We start from the raw sequence: 26,924 nt of genomic DNA, 5'->3' as shown, positions 1-26,924 counted from the left end.
ATACGGCGAGGAATGTGTTGCCTGGTGTGATGCATTCCAGCCAACTTGCACCACCAGCCACCTAGAAGTGTGCCGTTGTCGAGAAAAAGAGCTCCCTCGAGCCTATGGCAATAAGTATATTAGCTCTGTTCATCAGTATCGAATTATTTATAGCTTGTACTGACCGGCAGGAGCCCTGATATCACCACATAATTGAGCTCCCGTGTTGGTGGTTGTAGTTCAAATGTGGGGTCCCCCACGGGCGGCCGACCGGACCCGAACTACAAGTCACAAGCATACACAAATGATGATTTGTTCAAACATGCATGGCTGCTTCGGTCTTGATAGATCCTATGTTACGAAAAGGAAGTTGCATAGCATCTCTGCTTCTATGAAAAGAAAAAAAAAGAAGAACCTTCAAGACAGAACGTTGTCTAAATCATACCAACTCGAAAGCCGTTCCAAGCTCCGGAACCTGTCCAGATTATCAAAAATCCACCACGAAATCAAATTGCAGCCTCTAGTATTTGTAGTTTCATATCACACTCTCACTTTGTACTTAGCTCCTGCGGGCGTGGCCGTGGAGGTGGGAACGACGGCGTCGAGAAGCGTCGACGGTCTCGGTGGCAATAGCCTCGGCGGTCTCCGTGACGGTAACTACCTCGGCCTGCCACAAAATCATGCTGACAGTGTTGCCGTTGGTAATGTACTGGGTGCTGTAATAGCTGGGCGCCGCGGGAGTGGTAGGAGCCGCCGTGGTGATAGGAGCCTCCTCAGTGACGGCAGCGGCAACAGCAACAGGGGCAGAGGGGACGGTGGGGGCAGGAGCGGGAGCGGAGGCAGCAGAAGATAGAGACTCGGAATCAGCCTGCTTGAAAACCTGGCCAGGGAGGGGTGAGGCTGAGTTGGTAGCCTTTTCACCAGGAGTATAGCTCAGCGTAGGCTTGGAGACGGAGGCCGGGGTGGCGACGGGTGCACCGCTGTTGGTCTCAGGCTTGGAGGGGTTGTCGTTGTCGCCAAAGACACTCAAATCACCAGGAAGCTGGGCCATGGGACCGAGAAAGTTCTTGATCTCAGTAGCCAGCGTCTCGGGGAGGGACTTTTGGAGCTTGCAAGAGGTGGCGGTAGCCTCGTCAACCACGTTGAAAAGAGGGCAGTCTTGGATGCGGCCAGAGGGGTTGGTGCAAGTGTTGACGGCCTCCTGGAGAAAATCGCGTTTCCATCCCATCATGAAGTCGGCGTGGTAAGCATAACCTATCTACGTTAGCTGGTCCTCGGCCTACAGAAGCTAGTTGAAAACATACCCTCGGTGTCGCCGTTGGAGAAGACGAATTTACCCTGGCGGTCCTTGAAGGGAGCGACGGACCAGATGGTCTCATACATGAGGGAGGGAACGCGCGTCTCGTAACCCTCAGGGCAAGTACCGGACATGACGAGGTCAGGGTAGGCCATGTGAGACTTGTGGTCGTCGGAGTCGGTGTTCTTGCCATCCCAGCACGAAGGGAACATGATCTCTAGACGAATACCGTCCTTGCAGTTGGCGTCGAGGTAGGCCTTGTCAGGCATGTAGTGACGGAAGAGGGTACCCTCGGGGTTCTTGGCGTAGTTGAGGCAGTTGAAACCGAGAGCACGCTGCTCAAGCATGGCCTGTGTGGTCTGCCCCATAGACTGCCAGAGCGACTTGTCAGGGTCGGGCTGTTCGGGGTTGCCAGCCGTATACGCGCGGCGGGTGTTGGAGCCAGCAATCATGCGGAAGTCGTCGGGGAAAGCCTTGATGTTGTCTCCGTAGAGGAGGTAATAGGCAAGCATGCCACCGACCTGGTTTACGAGCTCAAACTTGCCAGTGGCAGCATCCTGAAAGTACAGGGAAGGTGTCCAGTAGGCTGACTTATCCTGAGTGACACGGCAAGAAGTGCAGTCACCATTCTTGAGAGCGTCGCCATCGGCAGAGGCGGAGAGGCCTGGGGCGTGTCAGTCTGCTGTCGTGACGGTCGCCCCTTGCAAAAGGCTGACCAGGTCAAAAAAAGACTTACCAGAAGAGCCGTGAAGAACGTGAGCGTGGGAAGAAACCCCGTTGGGGTTGACGATGGGGTCAATACGGGCGACATCAAGGCGGCCAGGGCACTCCATACGCCAGAAGGCATTGGCACTGCCAGCCAAGCCGAGCAGTACAGCAGGAGTAAGCTTGAACATTGTTTTTTTTTTCGAGAATATCCAAGTTCAAGAGCTTTTTCAAGTGCAGCTAGTGTTGTCAAGGAGTGGACGACGCGATGAAGCAGTCTAAGGCGTGATGTTAGTGAGATGGGAACCGAAAGTTAAACGGCGAGTAATTGATGAAATGCATTTGGGGGAAATTGAGAAACAGAGAGGCAAGAGAGGAGAGAGAGGATGTGAAAGACAGCAGACGGGGTATTTGCGAGGTAAGCGGAAGCTGGCAGGTGGCAACGAAAAAAGAAATGCATCGGCAGGGGAGGCAGGCGGAAGGTGCAGCTGCAAGGCACGAGACGTTGAGTGGCTGGTGAGTTCAGATCAGACTGGCGATGAGATGGATACCTGGACTGGCGCGCGGCTTGGCCATTCGCAGGCAAACGGCCACCAGACTGCAATCCGATGCCACTCTCAACGCAGTGTCCATCGTCGTCAAGGGAAAAGAAAGAAAAAGGAAAAGTTGCCAAATTTAATTATCTGATCTCTGCCTGCGCGGCCGCCGCGTCTCTCTCAACGCCAACTCTGAGCTGTGCTATGTCGCGTGTGGAAGAGGTGGGGCGTTTGCCGCAGGGCGGAAGAGGAGGGAGGCGAGGGCGTAAACAGGGGGCCAACTTACATTGCTCGCAGTCGTCCAAAAGATGAGATTTTCTGGAGTGAAGTCAGGAAAAAAGGCAAGAAGTGATTCTTGTCTATTGAAAGATTCCCGGTTCTTTAAAAAAAGAAAAGGGACGGCTTAGTAGACTCAAATATGGAGTTACGTATTCCAACCTCGTTGCGCGGACTGAAACTTGACGAATTCCAGTGAGAGGCCCAGTTCTTGCGTGGAGGAGAAGGACCCCGGTTTTCTAAGCTGGCGAGCGCACAAAGAGGGTTGTAAAAGAACAAGTAGAGACTGGTCAGCTGGGGCGATTCGGAGAAGCCGGATCCAAAGAGGAATTCGGTTTGGTAATTGGTGGCTGGTGGTCGAAAATCGGGTTGTCTTGGCTGGGTGTCTGGCGGTATATCAGGCGAGGATGGGCTGCAGCGTTGTAGACGAGACAGAAATCTTTTCCTTTGTTCGAATTTTCAACGTTGATAACACGAGAAGGATCAAGGATAGTCAGCTTTCGACGCGGGCAAGTTTTGCTTGATAGCACAACAGGCTGGGCGGGCCGAAAGAATCAGAGAATCGAAGTCGTGATACAGGATCAAGGTTGGTCGAAAAATCGAATGGGACTTGGCGATACGTGCTTAAGGAGTGTATAGGGTCAGATTGTTGCGTTGGGAACAAGAAAAACAAAGCGATCGGAGAAAGTAATAAGGAGCGTGGGGTGAAGAAGATGTTTTAAGGAAAGGGAGGGGAGGGGAAAGAGGAGAAAAGAGAGCGAGATGCGTTTGTCGAGAAAGGCTCTTTGTGGTAGTGGTGGGAGAGGGAAGGGAGATGGAGCCCCAGGAGGGGAGCCAAACGAGCGTATAAGCTGTGCAACCACCCAACTCGTACTCTGTTAATTACTTTGACTACTGTACTCCGTACTGGCTGGAGGTGACTGGTTGGCGAGCGGGCAAACTGCCCAACCAACCTATCAGTTCTTACCAGTACCTACCAGTACTAAGTTTGCTAGTGAGTAGTAGAGGCGCTCGGCCAGGGGGGAGGGGGGTGGACAGAGAAACGGGAAGGGTGCCTACATACAGGGGGCCTTAAAAAGTACCTGCAAGTACTGCCCCAGCACACATCTGCACAGTAGGTACTTCTGGTGCCCATACGACTACTAAGCAGCCAAGAGACAGGGCACAAGGGACAGGACGGGCACAACTTCAAACAAGAGATGACCGGAGATGACAGTGGAGAGCCATGAAAAAAACAACCGACATTCATCATTTCATTTACTCACGATTCGGATTGGTGCAGGTCGCCCAGAGAGCCAGCAAAGTGGCGGCTGTACGGATTACTGGTAACCTGGTGCTCTCAGTCGGGCTGCTTCTACCAGTACTTATCCCAACAACAATGGCCACCATGACACTGGTCACAAACTGCTTGAACATTTGTAATTTATACTTGCACTCGGTATTTGAGATTACACCAGTCTGGTAATGAAAATCCTCTCTCTTTCTCTCTCTGTTTTTGTCCCGCCCCCCCTGATCCTGACAAAAGGTACGGAGTACGGATACTTACTCTCATCCTCTTTCCACTCATGTTGATCGCGCGCCACTTATTATTCCCTGGATGCCTGGCCACCAGCCGGCCGCGGCCGCCAAGTATGACGACGGGTTCGTATTATTACCCAGGGGGTTCCCAGGGGCATTGGCCAGGCAGGTTTCTTTCCTTTCCTTTTCTTTTTTTTTTTCCTTTCCCAGCAAGTCGTGGGGGGGGGGGCTTTCGGTGGTCGCGGTACCCTGGAGCACAGCTCTGAGCCCGCCATGGAGGGGGAGAAGAAAGGTCAGTCTCGCCATCTGTTCAGTGTACAAGGGCAGACATCGACCCTGTGCTCATCAGACAGGTACCATCTACATGATCGACACAAGGCAAGGCAGCTAAAAAGGCGAAACGCGGGCGCACAAAGTTTGGTCCATCCAGTGTCATCCAACCAACCAGCCAACCTTTTCTTCCATCCAGGAGGGGGGTGAGAGGGGGCGGGGGTTTGGACGGCGAGCATTGTCTGTTGGAGATTGATTGGCATGAAGAGGCGGGCTATTGAGCTGGATGCCTTACTCAGTAAAGTAATGGCTATTTACTGCTTTTTGGCTGCGTATTGGATGGTTCGCCACGCCTTTGTTTCGGTGGGCCAGGGCGAGGCAAGCCACTAGGCGCCTAAAGAATGGTCCCCCTCAACTACTGATACTGAGTACCAGGCCTGCAGGCATCCAGGTAATAGTACTGGAGAGAATAGCGGGCGGCGGGTTATTAATACCTGACGACTGGGTGAGTTTTGGTGTCCAAGGTCGTCGGCCTGGCATGAAATGGCAGACTTTGTTTCTGGCATTCAGGTCCGGCCATCCATCCAAGTATCGAAAGGCTTCCATGTCAAGCCGCCGAGCCTTTGTGCATGCCTGTAGTTCTTGTCCATTCTGGCCATGTCTGGGTATTCATACGTCCAGTGAACCAGCTGGCGATGCTGGCTCGAGATGCCACTCACCACCTTTGCCACTAATAGGTTGCTCATGAATTGCGCCCAGGAAAAAAAAAGACCTCTTATCGATGCAACCACAATCGTGAGTGCGGCGCAATACAAGGCAACCAACTACCTACGCTCTAAACTACGGCGGCAACGCACCATCCTATCACTGCGCATATAGGCAGAGTCTGGCCCCAAGAAAAAAAGGATGAGAATAATGAAATTCCAATGTCAGTCTTGTCTTGATTTATTTTCATCTTGCATTTTCATTTTGACCTGGACATTGCCATCTCCCCTTCTTGCTTGGTCTACTTAGTATGCGGGGGCAGCACACGCCCGGGCCGGTCGGCGAACACGGCAATCATTGCCAAGACTTTGCAATACAGAGACTGTCTTACTGATACCAAGAGGCAACTGTTTAAAGATTCTTCTTTTTTTTCCCCCATCTCTCCGCAGCGCACTTCCTTTCCAGTGCTCCGTCTGTAGTCGTGGTTGGTGGTGCGCAAGCGCTGCTGTATGAACATCAGTCGTTACCCGCAAGTACCTCCCTTGCCTCTCCTCTCCGCCCGCCCCGTGTGCCTGTAGCAAAGTGGGGATCGAGCTCCGTACCTTGCAGGGACATGAAACGCTTGCAAGACGCGGCCCCTCTTATTTTTGACCAATCATGGCCACGAATCTGCTCCAACAGGCGGTTCTCTCCTTTTGAGCGGGGCCCCTCCCCTCTTCCCCCTGACTGTCCTTGCACCGCCAGCCCTTGGCATTTACTTTTCAACTTATTACCAGTACGGATACCTACTGATATCAGTACCAGTACAACCAAGGGGCGGCGGCGGCGGCTGGTTGATCTTCATCTTTTCCCTCCTGATAGACATGTTTACGTCATTCTGTGCCATTTCCTTTTCCCCCCCCTGCTCTCTTCTTTACCACTTGCCACGCACCACGCACACAGGGCAGGCACACTTGAACGCCGCCCGGACAATGATGCCGTGCAATTCCCTTGTTTCCCCAGCTTTTTTTCTGTTCTTTTCTTTTTTTTAAATCACGTTTGCCCAATTTTGTCTGTTCCTGTGGCTGGCTTCAGTGCCGGAACTTCAACCACCACCCATAGTGACGGAATTCTAGTCCGGGCCGTTTTGCATCATCCCGATCCTGCATGTCTGAGCAAGTCATCATCAGCAAGGCAACATGGACGAGAGGGATAATTCATGCTTTTTCTTTCAAGAGAAAAAAAAAGCGACTGTACACTCCCTTCCACCCCCGGGCTCTTTCTTTCCATTCCCTTGTCCCTCATAATAATATCCCATCAGTCGATCAGGGACCAAATTATTCCCCATCTGCATGCAGGCGTGCAAAAATACCCCGTAAATACGATCGAACAAGAGGAATCCGTTTTTACGAGTTTTTTTTCCTCCGCAGTAAATTAGATGCTTGCACAACTATTAGTACTCCATTATCCCATTATCCCGTATTTTTTAATCCTTTATTACCCCATCTCCCATCGACGCGCGTCTTTCTCTTCAGCTTCCTTTTCCTGCCGAGTACTCCGTACTCCGTGGCACTCCAAATGAGTCCATCATTTGCTCTCACCTTGATTCGAAAGGGAGAAATCAAAGAAAAAGGGGGCATACATGGCGAGTGCCGCACTCGTCTCCTCTTTTCATTCCAGTCAGTCCCATACTTATTTGCATGTCCACTTTGGCCAGCTCGCCCATTCGCCACCATCACCCCCAACTTGAATCGACTGGCCAACTGGTCACAACAGAGCTGTGCATCTTCTTATGTTTCCAGGTCAAAATCGTAAAGATAGGAAACGAATTTGATTAAAAAAACATCAACAGTGGGGTGGTCGTCGAATCCATCTCTGTTCTCTTTTGTCCCTGTTTTTCTTTAGTTCCCTCATATTCTTTCCTCCGCAAAAGTGTGTTCTTCGCGGCAGGGAGACAATGTCTCATTTCTAGTGTCCACGCATGCCTATAATAGCCGTCCAACCGTCATCCGGCCCAAGTATTCTAGGCTGTCTGCCTTGGAATAGACCCTGCAAATAATCTCGGTCCGGCCTTGTCTGTCGTCCGGCGTCGCACTGGTCAACAACAGAAACGTACATTTTTGGACGGCGGGACTTTTTTTTTTCCTTCTCAACTTCTCTCCTTGGCGAGGCAGGGGGTTACGTACGTCTCTCTTTCCTTCATCATGAGACGCCGCCAGAAAATAACAAGCGTTGTTGCGACCCTTACGGCAGACCCGCTTCACGAGAGCCTCACAGTCTTGTCTCACCTTCTGACAATTCGAACGATGAAAGCACTTACGGCTTGCCTTCTTTGGTGTAGAATGATTACAAAACTATCAACCCTACGATCTAGCTGTCTGTTCCAAGCCTTTGATTCTCTATGACCATTGTCTATTGCACGGCTTTACCGCAATACCCGCGTTTCGAATTTTATCTGTTCTACAGGGTAGCAAGATGGACTTGGCAAACAAGCCGACGTTCACCTTTCGGGCGTCATAACGTGCATCTGAGTCGTTCATCTACTGGTTCCCCTAATCTTGATACTGTATCACCACATGCATAAGAAAATCCCCGTGCTATCTTACCCATGTCATTTCAACCATATCCGCGGATATAGTTCGACCCTAGATATGTCACCTAAGCTGACTTGACTCTGAACCTGCGACTCCTTGTGTTTGACCACCACAAAGCAAAGCTGGACCCAGCCACTTTGCTGGAAACACATCCATCTATCGGACATTCGAAACGAACTTTATTTCTTATTCAACATAAACTTGTTCCTAAGTAATGTATGCCATCATGTTATCAGTTTAGTGCCGGCACAGTCCTGGCCACGTATCAAACTCATGGCCTCCTTCCCTCGACTTGTCTCAGTCGAGCATTTCAGTTATGACTCCTAAAGCGGTGATGCAATCGCCAAACTACCGCATGTCAGCATACGGCACATCCCTGCTCAACTTCGCCGCTGGCACCTACCACTGTACAATAAAATCCCGTAATTGTTGCCCCAGCGGGCACGGACAAGGGTACTACCGTCACGTTTTCTTTGGGAGGAATTCGCTTATACCGGAAGTGACGGGACCGACCAAAATTTGTAAAGACCTGAGTAATTAGTTTCATGTCCAACGCTGCCCAGGCGCATGAGAAGAGCGCACCTTGTACGATTCCAGCTCCGCGCCCGCGTCGTCGTGCAGACCGCCGTCTTGCGAGTCGTGGGACAGGTACAGGTCCACGCCGCTGATGCGCTCGCCGCCGGGGCCGTTGATGGAAAACCGCTGCAGCGCCGCCAGTTCCGAGTCTGGAAAGACGCCCAGATCCCCGCACGTGTCGATGTAGTCGAGATAGCCGGGGGTGAACCAAAATTCGATGCCGCACGGCGTCGACGTCATGTAGGTCTGTATGGCCGTCAGGTGGCCGAGGCTCTGGCCTCTCGTGCCGCCAAACACGCTCCAGTAAATGGGGTCATAGAAGTCGTCGTCGGCATGCAGCACGGAAAAGAAGGCTTCGTTGAGCTGCAGCTGTCGGTCTGGGATGCCCTCCTGCCACACGGCCGTGTCACGCACCGATGCAGGCTTCCATTCTGATGATGTGACACCCAGTCTAACAATCCTGCAACCCTGTTTCTGACTTAGCAATAAGAATAATAAAAAAAAAGAAGAAAAGAAAACAAGAGAAAAAAAGAGGCAAGAAGAGAGCGCTTACATCAAAATGGGCATAAATTTCTCCCAATCTTCCCGAGGATACCAACTTGTTCGTCTGGCCGGCATTGGCAGGGGACCCGATCCACGGCGTATCAATGTCATTGTCAAAAACACACTGAACGGCTCGAATACCTGTCTGTTCGAGAGCCAAACGCAGGCCAGTCAGTCTCTTCCCAGAAACAGAAACGGCAGTCTCCTCGGCTATATAGCCCAGCTCGACGACAGCACCGCACATGCCAACCACCTTTAAGCCCACCACATATTGAGCCTCTCCAAGACAATTGAAGAAGAAGGAGATCCGATCGATCGAAAGAGGAATTTTAAAACTTGCACTCCGATAAAGAGAAACGCAGCCAGTAGGAAAGTCTTCATACGGATCATTGGCATTCCAAGATCTCACTTCCGCCCCGGCCGTGCGCGAATCCCCCGGATCCGCGAGCAGCAGCGAGGTGCTTTCCGGACTGGCGAATCGCGGCTCTAGAAGCCTCCGAACATACTGAGCCAGCAGCCACACCCTCTCCCTGTTGTGCATGGCCGGTGAGCGATGCGCGCAACTTGTGTCACGATACAGCTGTTGCCAATCTATCGCCCTGTCCCACTGCCGCGACTCAAACACCCAGCTGCGTTCGCTTCCAGGACCGAACCGCGTGGCCCAGAAATTGCGATCGTGGAATAGAGGGATGAAGGACCGCGAGGCGAGCCGCATGTTGAGATAGTCGCGCGTCGGAAGCTGCGCCGCGATCATGAAGAGAAGCTCATGCGGTAGCCAGACAAATAAGTTAAAGATCTGTGCGTTCGCAAAATTCATCCCCGGTACGTTTCTCTCCTGCCAAACAGGGGGCCGTTCTAGCTCGGGGATATGGAAAGGGTTCAGCTTGGCGATCTGCGTGAGGCAGAGCCTGTGGTGGCTCGTGTACTCATCAGAGTCACCACCAACTTCGACACAGAGGCCGTTATCAGGATGACCCCTGTCGAGACCGCCATAGTAGTGCCCCCAGTTTGGCGCATACTCGGACTCGGACATTGGAAAGGATCGGCAGAGATCAAATAGCCGCCTCAGAGGCACAGGCTCGGGAGCTATTGCAGCCTCCAGCAGCGACCAACAGGCCTCGTGGAAGGGAAACCCCCAGCGCCCGTGTTGCGGCGGCGATGTTAAAACGCCGATAAGATCATCTTCCGGCTCCTCGTAACCCTCATCATCCCAGCGGGTATTGTAATCCGGCGACGCGACCCAATAATTGAACGACCCCTCTCTATAGTAACCTACTCCCGTAATGGAAATGACGTCTTCAAACGAGTAAACTATAGACCAAATTTAGTATGTGCAAGGATTTGTAAGTCTTTTCAAGAAACGTACGTATACGAAACTGGTTCAACCAAGACGGCGTAAAGCTGACTTCGCTGTCAAAGATCATGCGCCCGCAAAGCAGACATGGGGAGAGTGAAGCATCGTGGGGCATTTTCGCAACCTCTCGAAAAGAAAACTGTGAATCTTTCACAGATCTGTCGAGAGAACCAAAACAGATACTTAATCTCCGTGTATACGAGGTTGCATAAATGTATGACGGGACGCGCTGTGGCACGATCGCTCTGCTGAGCCTTGATTTATCACCGAGTGTTACTCAAATAGCCAATGCGCGGATCACATTTGGGACATTTTTAAAGATAAATGAAAAGTACTTACTATGGCTCCCGAAGCAGCTTTGAATATCGTAGCTGTCGCAAAGCCGGCCACCAAGCGTATAGGCCAGTCGAGCGGCTATCGTACAACAAGTGGGCGCGCCGACGCTACGGTAGCTTCAAGGTTGTAATGGTGAACTTTGACGACAGCCTTCAACGGGCGTTTCGCACGCCACGAACCAACTGGTGCGGGGAAGAACTTCCCCGCTCAGCTGCACAGGGAGCTGATTGGAAGCAAAGTGGCGACGCTCAGCCTTCCTGTACAGCAGAGTGCGATACCGGTGCCCAAAGTGATGGACCATAGGTGGGCAGAAGGCGAGGACGTGGCTATGAACTCGCAACGGCACTGACCAGCTGACAGCTGTACCAACTCACATACTGTGTGCGTCCCGTGCATTCTCGTGACATGCGCACCACGAAGACCCTTTCCAGCACATCTGCGTCGTCTACAACATGCTGGCACCAAGGACATCTCAGACGTGACAACTAAAGGCATGGGACAACTGGGATGAATTTGCTTTGCCTTGTCAAAGCTTTGATTTGACAACGTTGGCTCCGTCCCCCCCCCGCGGGGGGTTGGTTGGTTTATTTGGCATCGGCGAAGCGTTCGTGCCTACATTTCTTTGTCAACACCGCCATAGTACTGACATGTATTGCGGCCCTTTCCACAATGAGCAGGCCTACAATAAAGCACTGACCAACGCTTTCCTCGGTCAGGTCAATGACCTCTCCATGAACCATTGCTTGCCTCGCAGCCCATTCCTTGAGCTAGCAGCGGACCCAGACGCAGAGAGCTTGAGATCCTTCTTTTGGATCGCTGGAGTGATTTCGTGACCGTTCGATACCAAGATTAACAGCAGTGAGAACCGCATCCAGTAGTGATCACACAACAGGGAGGCTTGTCCGAGACATGATCCCTCAAGTCAGCCTGTGTCACACCGACGTCGGCTTTCAGCTCGGCCCACGCGAATATCAGTAACAACCATTACTTTGCTGATGAGCATTGCAGCATCGCCTGCATCTTTGGTTGGGAATTTTCCTCAACCATGCCTCTGAGACAGCTGCTTATGGCGCCAGAGTTGCCAAATTGGCGCTGCCAGCCCTCATCCGAAGCCTGCGCGGCATTCCGAGACGGCTTTGAAAGCACTTTTACGAACCCCAGCATCCGACCTCTTACATCGTTGGCTTTGACCGACATGCGGTGGCACTACCTGCGGTGGGCCAGCCTCGACGCGTACAAGGACTCCCACCACTTTGGGGCGCTCTTCAGCTCACGCCCCGAATTCGCCGCTCGGAATCCTCTGAATATAGCTGATGAAATGCAATATTGGCGAGCCATTCGAGAGGCGAGGCAGCATATTCTCGACGGGGGAGTATGAATCGGCCGTCATGAAGAACAACGAGGAACTTGTACTTTGCACGGACCGGCAGCAGCACGAGGCAGCGCCGGATTGCAAAAACTGACCGGAAGAGTCCGATTGAAGCGTCAGATCGTTGCGCCAGACTTTTGGATGGAAGCTTTGGAGGAGAAGATTTTGGAAACCCCTGAGGAGTATCCGGCATGTTCGAGCTACGACTCACAGCTCTCGGAGTGTGTAGACCCGCAGTAGCTTACAACCAACAACCACACAACAAGCGGAGAGGCAAAATAAATGGAGGATCAGTCATCACTGCAAGGATTTGAAGTCATCATACAGCCAATGACGTTTCATTCAAGATATTCATAACCATTGTACTTTTTCACTTGCGCGTGTCATGTGATTGCGCCACAGTACCAGTGCCTGAGCACTGCCAAAATGGGGCGTATCGTGTGGCGCAGGCAGGGTACCTTGTGGAACCAATGACAACAACCGCCGGAACTCAAGGCGATTCGTGAGGACAGCAAGACGCCATGATTGCGTGTCATTTCCAGAGAGCGCCCGACACGATACCCTGACAGACGAAGAATCCCTACGAATATGGACGACCTTTCTGGTCTCGATTGGTCCAAGCCCGGCGGTGGGCAGCCGCCCAAAGCTGCGCCCATGGCCAGCAACATGGCCTATCCGTCGCTGCGGCCAAGCCCCTCGCCCTTTGGGTCGGGACGCAGCACGCCCGCGTCTACGCAGGGCACGGGGGGCAGTTCCTTTGCGAAGCCAACGCAGCCGCTGCCGCAACAGCAGCAACAACAACAACAAGAACAACTCAAGGCCGCCCAGGACAGCTTCAGCAGCCTGGCGCGCTTCGGCCCCGCCAAGACGTCCCAGACCCTGAGCCTCGCCGAGCGCCAGGCGCAGCTCGAGGCCGACAAGCGCAGGAAGGAGGAGGAGAAGCGCAAGCTGACCGAAGCGCAGTTTGGGAGCGGGCAGCAATGGGATATGCTCGGGGCGCGCGGCCAAACCTCGAGCCCATCACTGCAGCCGCCAGCCCTCGGGACGCGGAGCTCCAGTCAGGATGACGACGACCTCTTTGCCGCGTTCAACAAGGACACCAAGGTCGACAACGCCAGCCACTTCCCGCCGCCGGATAAGAAGGCCGCAACGGCCCCCTCCGAAAAGAAGCCCCTCGACCTCACGAACCCCAATGCATGGAGCGCCTCCGGGTCGGACCCGTCGGCCTTTCCCGACAATGACGATGATCCGTTCGGGCTGAGCGAATTCAAGTCAAACGGGGCTCCAGGGTCTTCGGTACCGCAATCCCGGACGCAGATCATCAACAACGACGACGACGATTTCCTGGGCGACCTGGGCCGGCCGGTGGAGGAGGTCCGCGCCAAACAACAGGCTGCCCCGCAGCGCGGGGAGCCTGGCAAGCCCATCGAAGATGACGAATCGAGCTCTTCTGATGAAGAGGAGCTGCCCCAACGACGGAGAAATGACACCCGTCGAGCTCACAGCGGCGGTGACACCGAGTTTGATAGCGCCGTGGCCCAGCTTGTCGACTATGGGTTCGCGCCCGAGGATGCGCGCCGCGCGCTGGTCGAGAGTGGTGCTGGCACCAACGTTCAGCAGGCGGCCAATTGGCTCCTCGACGAGGCGCATCGAAAGTCCAAGGCGAAGGCGCAGGGGAGACCTGCGTCGGACAACTCGAACCGCGCAGATCGCCAAGAGCAGACACACACTGGACGAAGTGACCCCGACTTTGCCAAATCGGCGGCGGCTGTGGGGAGCAGCCTGTTCAAAACGGCCAACTCGCTGTGGAAGACGGGGCAGAAGAAGGTGCAGCGGGCCGTGGCAGACTTTCAGCAAGAAGGTGGAGGCGATCCCAGCCAACCCAAGTGGATGCGCGATGCCCAGGCCAACCAGGCACGCGGCCCTTCGAGACAGGAGGCTAGTGCTACTGATGAGGCCATGATGCTAGAATCCGGTGGCCGGCCAAGACAGGCCAAGGAAAAGGGGCATCGTCCAACGCCAGACCCTGCAAGAAGCTCTTCACCAGTAACGTCGTCTGCAAGCCAGAGTCGGAGCGGCTCCGTGCCCAGGTGGCAGCAACAGCAAGCAGCCCCAGCTCCGCTTGTCCCGAATGCGCGATCGCGACTTAACCGATTCGCAGACGACGACGACACTTTTGCCATTAGTTCGAGCAGAAGACGCAAACCAGCGTCTCCCGCGGAGCCAGCCAAGACTGAGCCGGAGCCTGATCTGCTGTTTGGCTCCGAAGCATCGAGACAACCGAGCCGTCCGACCCCTCCTCCTCCCCAAGCCGCACCGGTAGCGAAGAAGCCACAATCGAATCCTACTCCTGTGCGCAAAGCGACACCAAAGACTGCCCGACAAATCTCCCCCATCACGCCCTCTGCCGTACAAAATTCTACAAAGCACCGACTCGAGGGGACTGCGCACTTTAAGCGCGGAGACTTTGCACAGGCACACGCATCCTATTCTGCCTCGCTGGCTGCCGTGCCGTCCGCACATCCTCTCGCCATTGTCCTCCTCACAAATCGAGCGCTGACGGCCCTGAAAACGGGTGAGCCGAAACAGGCAGTGACGGATGCCGACCAGGCCATGGCCATTATCGGGCCCGGTAACGGACAAGGCGAGACTGTGGCTGTGACTGGGGATGACGGTCAAGAAGAAAAGCGAGACATGCGCGACCTGTACGGCAAGGCACTCAGCCGCAAGGCCGAAGCTCTCGAGCAGATGGAGAAGTGGGGAGACGCGCTCACAGTGTGGAAGCTGGCGGTCGAAGCTGGACTGGGCGGCGCGACGGCCGCCAAAGGTCGTCAGCGATGCCAGACGGCGCTCGCGCCGAAGCCCAAGGCCGCGCCGAAGCCTGCGGCGGCAGTACCCAAACCCCGTCCACCCGCGTCCGCGGCGGCCAGTCTGCAGCCCCAAAAGGACTCCGCGGCCGTGACGCGACTTCGCGAGGCCAACGAGGCGGCGGCCAAGGAAGACGATGAGAAGTTTGCCCTCTCGGAGACGGTGGATGCCAAGATTGGAGCGTGGCGCGACGGCAAGCGTGACAACCTGCGAGGTCTGATTGCGAGCCTGGACCAGGTCCTCTGGGAGGGCAGCGGGTGGAAAAAGGTGGGCATGCACGAGCTCGTCATGGCGAACAAGGTCAAGATTTCATACATGAAGGCGATTGCCAAAACGCATCCGGACAAGGTAAGAGAGAGAGAGAGAGAGAGAGAGAGAGAGAGCGCAAACCATTTTTCTTGTGGCGCGAGCCTAAAGTGTTTTTTTCCTTCTTGGTCACGAATTTTACTAACCCACGTGCCTGTAGATTGCGCAAGACGCTTCGACAGAAGTGCGGCTTATTGCGGGATTGGTATTTAGCACTCTCAATGAGGCGTGGGACAAGTTCAAGGCGGAGAATGGACTATGAGATATGAAGTCATTATTTAACTGGAAGCAACTTTGCATTAGACAGGGAAAAGAGAGATATATAGAGAGAGAGAGAGAGAGAATTAGCATGGAAGGAGCATGGCGATGGCGAGGAAAACTTTGACTTTATCCACGCTTGGAATACAAAGGATGAATAAAGAAAGCAAAGATGTAGTTGTGGTTTCGCGGCCACCACTTCTATTTGGTCTGTTGAATGACAGACGGTGACGATGTACTAATTCAGAGCACAAGGAGAGATGGAGAGAGAAAGAGAGGAGAGGAAACACGGACGCTGAACAGTCCCCAGCGGCCGTTGAAGAGGGCGCAACAAATTATATCAATTCTATTTCGTGTCAAGGGGTATTTCGTTCATGTCGTAGGGGGAGAGAAAGAAAAAGAGAATTTTCCAAACTTCATTTTGGCATTCATTCATTCCTCACAAGCCCAGGGTTCGGCGCACACCCTCGCGGACGACGTTCTCGTACTCGGCCCTACGCTCGCGCCACATCTTGGCGGCCTCGACGTTGGCGGGACTCTCGTCGTTGGGTTCGGCGAGCATGCTCATGACGGAGATGAGGATCTTCTCGACCGACTGGATGGGGGACCAGCGCTCCGAGGCGTGCTCGTAGTGGTTGGGGTCGTCGCCGGGCGGGTGAAGGATGGAGATGCAGACGAGGCCGCTCGAGTAAACTGTTATTTTTTGGTTATTTTTTGATTAGTTTCGGGGGGCCGAATGCGAGGGAAAAAAAAAACCAGCGTGTATGAGGAATTGAAGATCAACCCAAAAAAGCCAAAAAAAAAAAAAGAGAGAACAAGTCACCCACCATTAGGGTGCCAGAGGTCGCAGAGGAACCTCATCGTCGGCGGCGCCAGCGGGTAGTCCTTGGGGAACTTGAGCTCGGCGGGGAAGACGCCACCCTCAAAGGGGGTGCCCTCGGGGCCCTGGATCAGGCACTCCCAGCGCAGGATGTCGTCCTCGGACACGGGGCCGGCGGTGATGCCCTCGGGCGGGTTGTTGGTGAGGGCGCGGTACTCTTGGAGTAGGCGGCGGTGGGCGGTGGTCTGCGCCATGGCGGGTGGGAGGGGAGGAATTGTATACGGGAGAGAAGAACAGTGACACTCGGAAGGGGCGATGAGCAATGTGTTTTTTTTTTCCCCTCCTTCGATAGTTGGGATGGACAGACGGACGGATGGACAGATGGATGGATGGATGGCAGTGAGTTGCAAGTTGTTGGCGGCGGTTTCGGCTCATCTGGCTGGAGCAGCAAGTGAAGTGGGGGGGAAGCTTTTTGGTCGCGCGAGCGAGCCACTCCCCCCGAACGGGTGCATGTGGGGCGCGCCGAGTTGGGCCGGTCGCCGGAGCAAAGCAACGTTTGGAATAAAAAGCTGAGGACGGAAGAGAGGACTTTAGGATATCTTGTTTGCTTTTGAGGAGATTTGACTTGGCTCTTTCTAGCGGATGATAGCCAGCAGCCACCGAATTTTTTTTTTATTTCTATTCTTTTGAGACGGACGTCCATGCTACTCATGCATCATGTACTTGGTAACTGTAGACCTCCTCAGGTAGAGGTCGATTGATTTTTCTGATTCATTGGCGACAAAAGGCATAGTGTGACTGCGAGTATCGTCATGAAGGGGAGGGCTGGAGCTAAAAGGGCAACATGACCGATAGGTATCAACAATGAGCAAAATCAATTTTCACGTAGTCAGTAATAAATATGTAGTTATAGCTTCTTAAACAGCCCTAGGCCAAGAAACTATAGGCGCGAGGGGTTGCTATCTTGCCCGACAGCTCTCTTGTCCCAGCAGCTGGTCTTGTCCTCGCTGTGAAAAGTCGGCAGGCGCTGGATAAATTCGATCCAGCCCTCATCTTTGAGTATAGGAGCTGTTACCCAAGGTGATGCCCCAGTCTCCTGGAGCAGTGCCTCCAGACTCGGTCGTAGTTTGTTCACTGCTTCGGCGTGTCGCCTATATAGATCTGCAGACGCGAGTCCCGCCTTCTCAACATACCAGCTGGGATCATCGAGGATGCAAGTGGCCTCGTAAAGCCTCAGCATCTCCGGCATTACTGTGCCCGAGGCCACGGCAGCCTCGAATGCTACCCTTTGCCCCGTTGCGAGGACTAGCTTCCGAACGCGAGGCAGAAGCATCATGTTGAACTCTTCGTTCCGGTTGCTTCCTTGCCTTGTCGCTGCAGTCATTGCAATCTCCCCAGCCTCTTTCCAGATTCCAAGCTCGTGCTGGGCCAGGAGACTTGTAGGGTCCTTGGCCTCGGGAAGGCTATATCGGCCAAGCAATACTTCGGAGACAAGCCCTAAAAGCGCGCTAGTGTTAGAATAGTGCATATTACCAATGAAAGGCCACGAGGCAGACATACGTATACAGAGAACCAGGATGTCGCCTTCTGCGATTGAATTCCCTTGCACTGCCAACATCAGCTCATGAAGCTGATTGTGATTGTAGAGTCCCTGCCAGCCACATCTCTCAATCATCTCAGCATAAAGAGGCTTGGTAGTGTGAGTAACGGTCTGCTTGAATATTGTAGCTAGCGCATGGCGAACGTGCTCTGAAGATGCCTCCATAAACTCGGCAGCTGTGGCTTTCGCGAAGGCGTCAAACACAGAGGCGTATGTGAGAGCCGTGAGGACGGGCGTGTACTGCGTTGAAAAAGATACGATGGGGCGCTGCTTTCCCGATTCAGATGCGGCGACACTCCGCCGTTGACTGTATCGACCCAATACATAAGCAAAGACACGGAGCGTCGGAACATGGAAGAACGACAGCGACAGGGTACCGATGGTGACGCGGTGGATGCAGTCGAAGAAGGCATTGCGCTCGTTTTGGGGAGCGTCGAGGTCGCCAAGGAGGGCAAAGGCGTCAAGGCGTACATGGGTAAAGGTGGTAATGGCATGATCGACGACCTTGGCCCCGGGCCGGGAAGGGAGAAGACGAGAGGTGACGCCTGGGGCCATGGCGGTGGCGTCGTGGAGGCGCACGATGAAGGGCCGGATGCCTCGCTGCTGTCCGCCAACCACGAGACGCGCGAATACGACGGCGATCCGGGGCGTGTTCGAGTACGGGGTCGCCGGCGGCATGCTCTTCGACGCCGCCATGCAGGGCGTGTGCAGATCAAAGGACCCGTCTTTCAGCTGGGTGGCGGTGGTCTCGATGTTTCGGGCGTCGAGTCCATGCCCGACCTCGGTCAGCATGAACTCGCCCACGGCTTCAAAGTTTTGCAGCTCGTTCAAAACGGGCTCGAGGTCCGGCCGGCCTGCAGCATACGAGGCAATGGTCCCGATGCAGAGATTCCAGTGGATGGTGAGGATCGTGACGACGGCTGAATCGGCAGTCCCAATGACTGGCCAGCAATAATTGTGGCTTCATGTTAGTGGGTGACGAGCTGGGCGATGCGAATGGCCAGAGATTATATAGCAAGCGGCTTACAGTTTCTGTGATAGTCCCAAAACTTTGGGCTGAGGGTCACGATGTCCTGGACCGTCATTCCGATGTGCTTCGCGGCGCTCCGCGCGCGCTCATAGGACAGCGCGATTCTGTCCGCCTGGCTGGCATCTTCACTGTACGCGTCAGGTCTCCAAAGACGAAGCTGAAGTAGCTCTGATGTGTTGTCCATCGCGTCAATTATGGAAAAAATTACTTAGAGAAGCCAACTTGAATTGATGGCAAAGCGTCTCTATATATACATGGAAGCGGCAAGGCGTTCCGACCAGGTCATCACCGCCATCCTCGGTGTTACACTAATGATAATCTAAGACGATTTGCATATGACAGCTATGCACACGTGCAAAGCGGTGGATTCAAAGACCAGCTCCAGTCAGTTTGCGAGGGAGTGGCTATCCAGCGATAATATAGGCAGATACCTTTACAGTTTACGGTAGTAAGGCAAATGAATGGAGTGAAGTTTGGGGCCATCCGTATTACCAGCGTTACTTGGAATTGCCGGACCTGCAATCTATCTGTCAAGTGAATCCTCTTAAGGCTACTGAACAATCATAATCCCAACTGCTGTGTCCGAAAGATTCCTGTACAAGCATTGCTGTGAGTATGGGAAACGACACGATACCAGTTATCCCATCATAATGCGCATCCCCATCTGCCAAATTGGTCGATCCACTAGTTAGTTAGCGTGCCGCCATGCTGACACGACACAGCTGAAAGGCTGAACCATGTCAACAGGATGTCGCGGCTGAAGACGAGGGCGTTCTTAGCCGTGGCGATCCGTGATCGATCGCTGTTTTGAGATCTGTGCATCATACAACCTAAAAATTCGAATGACTGAAAGAAGCAGATACTGCAGGACTTTGTCGCTGCTGTTTTACCATCTTGAAGCGGGCGGTGTTTCGCCAATGCAATGTTGCTCCAAGAATATCGAGCGTGCTGCGGGGTTCGGGAGACGTTTTTTTTTTCTTTTGGCTCAGCTGAATCAACAAGGGTCTCCGTCAACGTTATTACCCAATGGCGGGGTTCCACGAGAAAAATTTCAGTATCAGAGCGGTAAGCAAGACCCTTTTTCTATCCTGCAGGCCCAATGAGGCGCGATCGAGTAGACCGATTATGCCGTAGCTGAATGACTAGTACAGATGACTCTCATTCTACGCATGCATGTCTCAAATTCGCCAATGGCGAGGGTAACACGGCTGCGCAGATTCGTGTCATGTTGTAAATGGCCCATCCTTCGTGCCAAGTCACAGTAAGTATAAGAACTTGCTGTGACGGTGGCTGTAAGTTGTGATGGCACTCTCCGATTAGCCTTATCAAAGCATAGCTAGCCTTACTACTTCTTCGCATATACGTAATAGTGATTGGGATAGAGCATTGAGATGAGATGAGATGGCATAAATGAGGCTCATGAGGATCATCTCTATAAAGTTGAATAACAGACTATGAAGTGTACTAGATTTGATGACCATTGGACATCATCGCCAAGATGATCGCTCGGAATTAGACCCCCCTTGGCCTCTCAAGTAGCCAACATGATCGCTTGCCTGCTATACGTATTGAAACTCTGTCTCGATAAATCATCGTGAACCACACTATTGAGCCGCCACTTCTCTGAAAACCTCGACGTCAAGCCGTCTACCAACTTTGAAATAACCGCCTTGGTCTAATTCCCAAGCTTTTCCGCCCATAGCAAAGCCGCCTATATACCTACTACCGCGATTAGTAGCAATACAAAGTATAGTACTGGCACGGCTAGCTATATGCTGTACGTATCATGTCAACGCTCGCGCCGCCAACATCAACGACCCATAAAAGTTTGACACAGACTATACAGAACAATTAGAGGACGGCCAGCCCAACCGGCATAAAACTACCAGTTGATTTTAAGATCAGATTAAGAAAATAAAAGTCAAACGTCTTATGCGTAAAAAATTAAGGCGCTGTCGGATTAAGTGCTACGAAAGTTGATTCCTCTTGCTAGCTAGAACTATGGACAACTTATAGGCGTGCATTAGGCACGTGCAAGTTGCTGCTGTTGAGCCTTCTCACTCAATAAAGTTTAGCAGCACTATAACCTTCTTATATCACGGAAGTTGCGTCCAACAACGGACGTGCCAGAATAAACGTAGCACTTGTGCTCTGCGCCGTCTGGGAGAAGGGACTTGTTGAGAGTTTGCAGTGGAACTGTGTCAATAGACACATGAAACAGCAACACTTGACGACTTCTTATATAGGCTAAGTGAGGCTCTAATTTTTCCACAGTATAATCCCTACTTTAGGAGTATTGTGCACTTTTTCTTCTCGACTTAATCTGAAGCTACTCCTATCGACATCAGTGGTCGCGGCGGTAGCATGTTCACGATAGGGAGCATCTACTGGGGGGTAGTACTAGTAGCGCAAGTAGTCGAATCGCTCAAAATTTCATATCCAATTCATCTATAAATGACAGTCGCTTTATGATACATCGTAGCTCCTACCCCCTCTTGAATACATGGCTTGTACACCGGCCCGGACAACATCGATCAGGCGCTGTTGGTCAATCTCAACCGGGTCTTGCTGCCAATCACGCCTTCTTCTGGGAGCCGCTGGCTTGGCATGCGTACGAAAGTATCTGTGGCCGAGCATCTGGGCCAGGTTGCGAAACCCCTTGTGAGCGAAATCAGCCGGCAGCACTTCCACCAGCACCGCGCCGGGCCTCATGAACATGGAGTGCGTCAGGCCCGCGCCGTGGACCCCGAGCAGCACGTCGGTGTGGCGCGCCACCTGGACCTGTTGGTGCAGCGGCATGGAGGCAAAGTCGACGACGCTCAGCTTCATGTGCGGGACAGCTGCCCTGAGCGCTTCCATGTGGGCGTCTTGGTCCAGCAGCTCACGAGCACCTTTACGAGCGACAAAGGTCACGACGATGTCTGTGTCGCTGCCGCCGGTGCTGGCAGGCGGGTCGTCGGTAATTTTGTAGAGGTCTAGGACGCGGCGAACAAATGTACTGACGAGAGAAGCCTCGGTGCACGACAGCTCTACCCAGTCGCCTTGCCAGAGCGGGTTGCTGCCACCGACTAGAGGGACAACGATGTCGCTTGGAGGCTCCTCGGCGTCGAGCTCGGACAGGCGCCGGATGGGCATCTGGGCAAACAGACGCCACAATTCAATGTATGGCCCAAGGTCAAAGTCGTCAACCAGAACAATCTGGGTGGAGTTCCTTTGGCTCGGGGACAGGTAAGCGGCGCCCGTTTCCGTCGACGACATCTGCAACGTATCGAGACTCCAGGAGAGGCTCATAATCTCCATCAGCGAATGCCACAGATTATTTGTGCCTTCCCGCTTGACGAGGATTGTGGTGCGCTCGGCACGCGGTCTCGCTGCTGCAGCGGCGCCGCCGTCCAGGAGGAGGGACTTGTTGAGGATTTGCAGTGGACCAGTGTCATACCAGTACGCGTGCATGTCTTGTGGTATGCGGGGGAGCCCGTGGGCGTTGTCCTCGGCCGCACGCAGAGGACAGTCGATGTGGAAACTCTTTCGCTCAGGGTCGAAAACAGCCCTTCTCGCGAAGCAGGTCGTGTCCAGGCGGCCCTTGGCGGTTTCCGACCAGAAGCAATCCAACGACGACTCTGCTTCGTGGCTGCAATAGGAGCCTGTAAAGTTGCGCATGTTTTCTAGGAAACGCAGGCCGAACCGTTCTTGACACCATATCGATTCGGATGTCGGAACCGCATAGTCGGTCGGTGTGCGAGGGGGCCGTGTATCTGCGGTCGGTTCAAGTTTGGACGTCCGCGCCGCCCAGCGTCTGGCATCCGACGTGGCAAGGAAATAATAGATGTACAGGCATAGTGAGATGACAAAGACGGAGCTCAAAATTTGCACTTGGCGCCGAGTAAAGAGCGGCCGGATCATGACGAGACAGTGAAAAACATCAGCGCAACGGACAGTACGAAGGCTGTAGGGGCCATGGTGAGGCGAGGAAAGAATCTATCTCGGATGACGGGAAAACGGGGTAAACGACAGACAAGGCTCAATGCAGTGCATTTTATGGGATGCATGCTATAGGTCACTCTCTCCGCAGCAAAGAATCCTTGTCCAATGAAAGACATTGTAGAGCTGTACGGATACCTTGGCCCTTGGGTACGTCGCTTTTCAGCCTGAAAGAACAAGTTATTACGGAGTACCCAACAAAGCCATCTCTTTCATCAGTACCCACACCATCTAACGGCGGACGGCCCAGCCCCGGCCTTGTCTATTTATTAGCCCCATCTCAAGAACACCAGTCAGGGCGGAGGGCTAACCGCCCGCTCCACACGAGCACATGGATCTATATCCGTCTGCCCAATCCGAGCTGAGGTACTGTCGCGCGCTCTACTGGTAGTCCTGGTAATTGTGCGACCAGTTCCTGACTTGAAAAGCGACATTTGCCCGTCACCCGTCAAGCTGTGACATCGGCATAAATAATCTCCTTTGCGGATTATAGGCCTTTTTCATGATCAACACTAAGCCTATTATAGAGGTAGTCTTTTACCCCACTATGAATCTTTCCAGCGTTTGGTTGGCTAAGTGATCCGCCTTTAGTGGGGCGGGGAAGATTCCGAATAACTAACCAGAAGCTACTGAGTACAGCCACTGTACTGGGTACTCCGTACAGGCTCGTAATGGCCCCAATTCCGAGAAATTAGCCTTGCCCTATCATCGTATAGCGTCGTACCACATACTAAGCCTCTTTTGGTCGAACCACAGCCTGATTGTCGACGTTGGTTTTGCTCTTCACAGGCGCGTACACCGTACTCACCAATCATGACGGAGGGGGATTCGGCTGCCGCTTTCTGTTGTCATATAGCCCCTTATCACATAGTATCCACATCGATGTTTTTGGCCATGTAAGTAGGGGGCAAGAAAAACAACCGGGTTTGAAAAGGCCGCCTCCCTCCAAAATGTCATTTTCAATAACCGCAAGGAGTCTGATATGGAATTTTTTTTCTGGCAACTTGGACTCTGAATTGGTTGAATTTCTATATTACATGTTTCAAATACTGACTAGCCTATTTCGGTGCGTTGCTGCGACCAAGAATAGTGCATCAATAATGGTTGGGTGTCGGTGTCTCTGTCCCCAGCTCGCTAAGGGTGCTGGAAATGAATTGACGCTCAGGCCGAAGGCTTGCAGATGGCTGCAGATGGCTGCAGAAAGCTGCAGAAAGCTTTCTGTACGGATAGCATCTGTACAAGTACTCCGTAGGATTGGGCGGTTTCCACCATCCCCTTGCCAATGTTGGAGCAGGAGGGCACGCAATGTTGGATAGTCATTATTTCTCCCCCTGGCCTTTTTGTCCTGCTTTCACCGTGTTGGTAGTCATGCTTTAGTGTCGGCCTACAATAGTCCTCATCTTTTCGATACATTGTTCGTTTTCTTTGCGCTGTTTGCTTTCTTTGCGCTGCTTGCTTTCTTTCACGACGTTTTCATATCTTCTCAGAATGAATATATCGACTCTGACCAAGTTGCTCCTGCTTACAGCAGTTGGGAGCCTGCTCTCAACCGCGCAGAGCACAAACTGTAACACGAGTCCTGTTCGTCTATCTATTCAGAATGTTACGATCCCAAGTGGCAAGATTCGCCGTGGGGTAACGATACAAGTTGGAACACCTCCCCAGACGCTTGCTTTCCAGCCAAAATGGTAATCACACACCGTCTTCGCCGCGCACTTCATCTCTACAGTGCTAACGCAGCTTCAGGGACAACAACAACACTTATGTCTTTGGCCCTGAGTGCCTGTACGAGGACTTCATCCGCACGCCCGAGGCCTGCGCTACGTTTCGCGGCGGCCTATACGCCCCTTCAAAGTCCAAATCTGGGGGATCGACCAACCGGAGCTTTGTGCCCCCCAAGGACCCGTTTGCCGAGGACTCGTACGCGTATTTTACAGATCTTGTCAAGTTGGACAATAATGTGTCAGTTGACGACTTTCCCATCGGCCGGGCTACCAACTCCTCGGACTGGGGCCTGCAAGCCTACGATCCGCTCAACATCATTGGAATGTCGTCGGGTTCACTGCTCCTCGACACGCTGTACCAGACTGGCAAGATTGCTTCTCGGTCATTCGGCTATTTCTGGGGCCTCGACGGCACCTCTAGCCGGGACCAGCTTGACGGGTCATTTATTGTTGGTGGATACGACAGAGCCAAAACTCTCGGCACGGCATACACTGGCACCATCTCCGTCAAGGCAAACTGCCCGACTGGCATCATCGTGACCATTCGCGACATCGTGCTCAACTTCAGGAACGGCACAGATAAGTCGATATTTCCCTCTGATAACGGCGGAACTGCGCTGCTTGCCTGCGTCTATCCCGAACTGCCGTCATTGATGGATATGCCTCGCAAACCGCATTTCAGCAACCTGCTGGACGCGACTGGGCTAGTAGAAGGGAAAAGATCCACGGGTATTCATTGGTGGAATGTTCTCGTCAGCACAAAAAGCAACCAGCTGTAAGTATCGGGCACGGGCCCCGTACAATAACCGGTGCTGACAAGAGAGCAGATACGACGGCGATATGACAATCCATTTTGAGGGGGGGCTACAGATAGCAATCCCAAACCGCTTACTCATCGTCCCGGAAACAAAGATTGCAGATTCTGGCGATATTGTTACCAACAGTTCCTCTCAGGTGATCCTCATCAATTCGCTTCAGGATGTTACTTCCAAAAGTATGCCGAAGCTTGGAAGAGATTTTTTTTCGGTCGCTTACTTGCAGAGCAACCAAGACTCTGGCCAATATTCCATATGGCAAGCAAACCCAACTCCAAGTGAAGATTTAGTCGTGGTGGACGAGAAAAATCTGCTTGTACGAGGCGGACGAGCGTGCCCTGCAGGAGCGACGACAGATCCTTCGTCGCAGCCATCGTCGTCGCCATCTCAGCAAGGAGAGCATGACGATAAAACCCTGTCGTCAGCTGCGATAGCAGGAATCGCGGTTGGCGCTGTCGCCGTTGTTGCGTTACTCGGAGGTCTGGCCTGGTTCCTGCTACGAAAAAGAAAGGCAAGGACGGCGACGGAGGCGGAGGCGGTCGAAGCCAGGACCCGTACTGCCCGTGATTTGGTCAAAGAGGAAAGGGCGGCCACTGGCGTCGATGAGTATTATCCTAGCCAAGGCATCCCTCACTATATCCCGCAGGAACTTGCTGTGGAGGCACGCAAACATGCTCCCGCCGAATTGCCGGGTTGACCACCAGGGTCATACCAGCTAGATGGACGAGGGAACGTGGTCGATGGATTCACACAACTGAGGAGTTCAACGCCAGGATCATGAAAGTATGTGGATTCTTCGTTCTTGTGAAAAACTCTGACTAGAATGAGATCCTACTGGAACGACAGGTCATACCTGGGCGTACTTCATAGACCTCAACAACATAGCCTCGCTGGGCGGCATAGGGGCCGCCGACGCCACAACCGGGCCGGCACCGATAATGACCATCTTCTGGAGGCGCGTCATAATGGCAGCGAATTAGTGAAGCCGGCTGCCTGGAGAGCCATTTTCGTGTTCAATCAAGAGGGCAATGTTGTGCGTGTTGCACGGATGTAAAAAGAAGCTTAGACTCTATAACTAGTTGATACAAAATGGTACGCGTCTCAACATGCGCCGAATTTTGACGCCGAGGCCAGAGAACATTCAAAAGCTGATTCTAGCTGCTCAGCTCGTTTTATTAGACGCACTTTGAGCAACAAGAGTAACAAGTTGCATTTCTCCTCGTGTCGCTCAGAGTCGAGCTCTCGGTCCTAAAATATCTCCGCTCGCTTCAAGACGGTAGGCCACCAGCCATAAAAGAGGCAGGCTTTCAAAGTCTTGAAACGCAATTAGCGTTGTGTTGAAGTCTTGTCAAGACAAAGGAGACGACATGTATTTTCCATCGTCACTTTCCTCTTGGCTGTGTTCCTGGCGTCGTTTTTAGTCCCACAACCAAGACGACGAGGGCAGCCGCCACCGCCGCCGCCGCCGCCGCCGCCACGAGCGTG

The 26,924-nt window shown here is 53.1% G+C and overlaps 8 protein-coding genes across 8 annotated transcripts; 3 read left to right on the top strand and 5 right to left on the bottom strand.

The window, feature by feature from the left end:
• Positions 1-538: 538 nt before the first annotated feature.
• Positions 539-2,172, bottom strand: V2A60_000804 (DUF1996 domain-containing protein; the record flags this gene model as incomplete). The annotated part of the gene is made up of 3 exons (XM_083252171.1): positions 539-1,233; positions 1,284-1,940; positions 2,013-2,172. 3 exons carry the CDS (start codon positions 2,170-2,172, stop codon positions 539-541), a joined length of 1,512 nt encoding a protein of 503 aa, XP_083108297.1.
• A 5,984-nt stretch (positions 2,173-8,156) lies between these two features.
• Positions 8,157-10,447, bottom strand: V2A60_000803 (F-box protein; the record flags this gene model as incomplete). The annotated part of the gene is made up of 4 exons (XM_083252170.1): positions 8,157-8,207; positions 8,442-8,903; positions 8,989-10,289; positions 10,345-10,447. The coding sequence occupies 4 exons, from the start codon at positions 10,445-10,447 to the stop codon at positions 8,157-8,159; spliced, it is 1,917 nt and encodes a 638-aa protein (XP_083108296.1).
• A 1,266-nt stretch (positions 10,448-11,713) lies between these two features.
• Positions 11,714-12,046, top strand: V2A60_000802 (uncharacterized protein; the record flags this gene model as incomplete). The annotated part of the gene is made up of 1 exon (XM_083252169.1): positions 11,714-12,046. The coding sequence occupies one exon, from the start codon at positions 11,714-11,716 to the stop codon at positions 12,044-12,046; it is 333 nt and encodes a 110-aa protein (XP_083108295.1).
• Positions 12,047-12,625: 579 nt separating this feature from the next.
• On the top strand, positions 12,626-15,473 carry V2A60_000801 (auxilin-like protein SWA2; the record flags this gene model as incomplete). The annotated part of the gene is made up of 2 exons (XM_083252168.1): positions 12,626-15,253; positions 15,372-15,473. 2 exons carry the CDS (start codon positions 12,626-12,628, stop codon positions 15,471-15,473), a joined length of 2,730 nt encoding a protein of 909 aa, XP_083108294.1.
• A 435-nt stretch (positions 15,474-15,908) lies between these two features.
• On the bottom strand, positions 15,909-16,543 carry V2A60_000800 (E2 ubiquitin-conjugating protein UBC7; the record flags this gene model as incomplete). Its single annotated transcript, XM_083252167.1, has 2 exons — positions 15,909-16,162; positions 16,297-16,543. 2 exons carry the CDS (start codon positions 16,541-16,543, stop codon positions 15,909-15,911), a joined length of 501 nt encoding a protein of 166 aa, XP_083108293.1.
• Positions 16,544-17,229: 686 nt separating this feature from the next.
• Positions 17,230-19,103, bottom strand: V2A60_000799 (uncharacterized protein; the record flags this gene model as incomplete). The annotated part of the gene is made up of 3 exons (XM_083252166.1): positions 17,230-17,786; positions 17,850-18,830; positions 18,917-19,103. 3 exons carry the CDS (start codon positions 19,101-19,103, stop codon positions 17,230-17,232), a joined length of 1,725 nt encoding a protein of 574 aa, XP_083108292.1.
• A 2,282-nt stretch (positions 19,104-21,385) lies between these two features.
• V2A60_000798 (uncharacterized protein) lies at positions 21,386-22,822 on the bottom strand (the record flags this gene model as incomplete). The annotated part of the gene is made up of 1 exon (XM_083252165.1): positions 21,386-22,822. The coding sequence occupies one exon, from the start codon at positions 22,820-22,822 to the stop codon at positions 21,386-21,388; it is 1,437 nt and encodes a 478-aa protein (XP_083108291.1).
• Positions 22,823-24,388: 1,566 nt separating this feature from the next.
• On the top strand, positions 24,389-26,136 carry V2A60_000797 (aspartic peptidase domain-containing protein; the record flags this gene model as incomplete). The annotated part of the gene is made up of 4 exons (XM_083252164.1): positions 24,389-24,588; positions 24,647-25,399; positions 25,452-25,618; positions 25,676-26,136. 4 exons carry the CDS (start codon positions 24,389-24,391, stop codon positions 26,134-26,136), a joined length of 1,581 nt encoding a protein of 526 aa, XP_083108290.1.
• Between the last annotated feature and the right edge of the window lie 788 nt (positions 26,137-26,924).

Source organism: Cordyceps javanica, chromosome 1 (genome assembly GCF_051103115.1).
Source record: "Cordyceps javanica chromosome 1, complete sequence".
Taxonomy (NCBI): domain Eukaryota; kingdom Fungi; phylum Ascomycota; class Sordariomycetes; order Hypocreales; family Cordycipitaceae; genus Cordyceps; species Cordyceps javanica.
The sequence above is the reverse complement of the archived record's forward strand: the minus strand, read 5'-3'. Positions and strand labels throughout refer to the sequence as shown.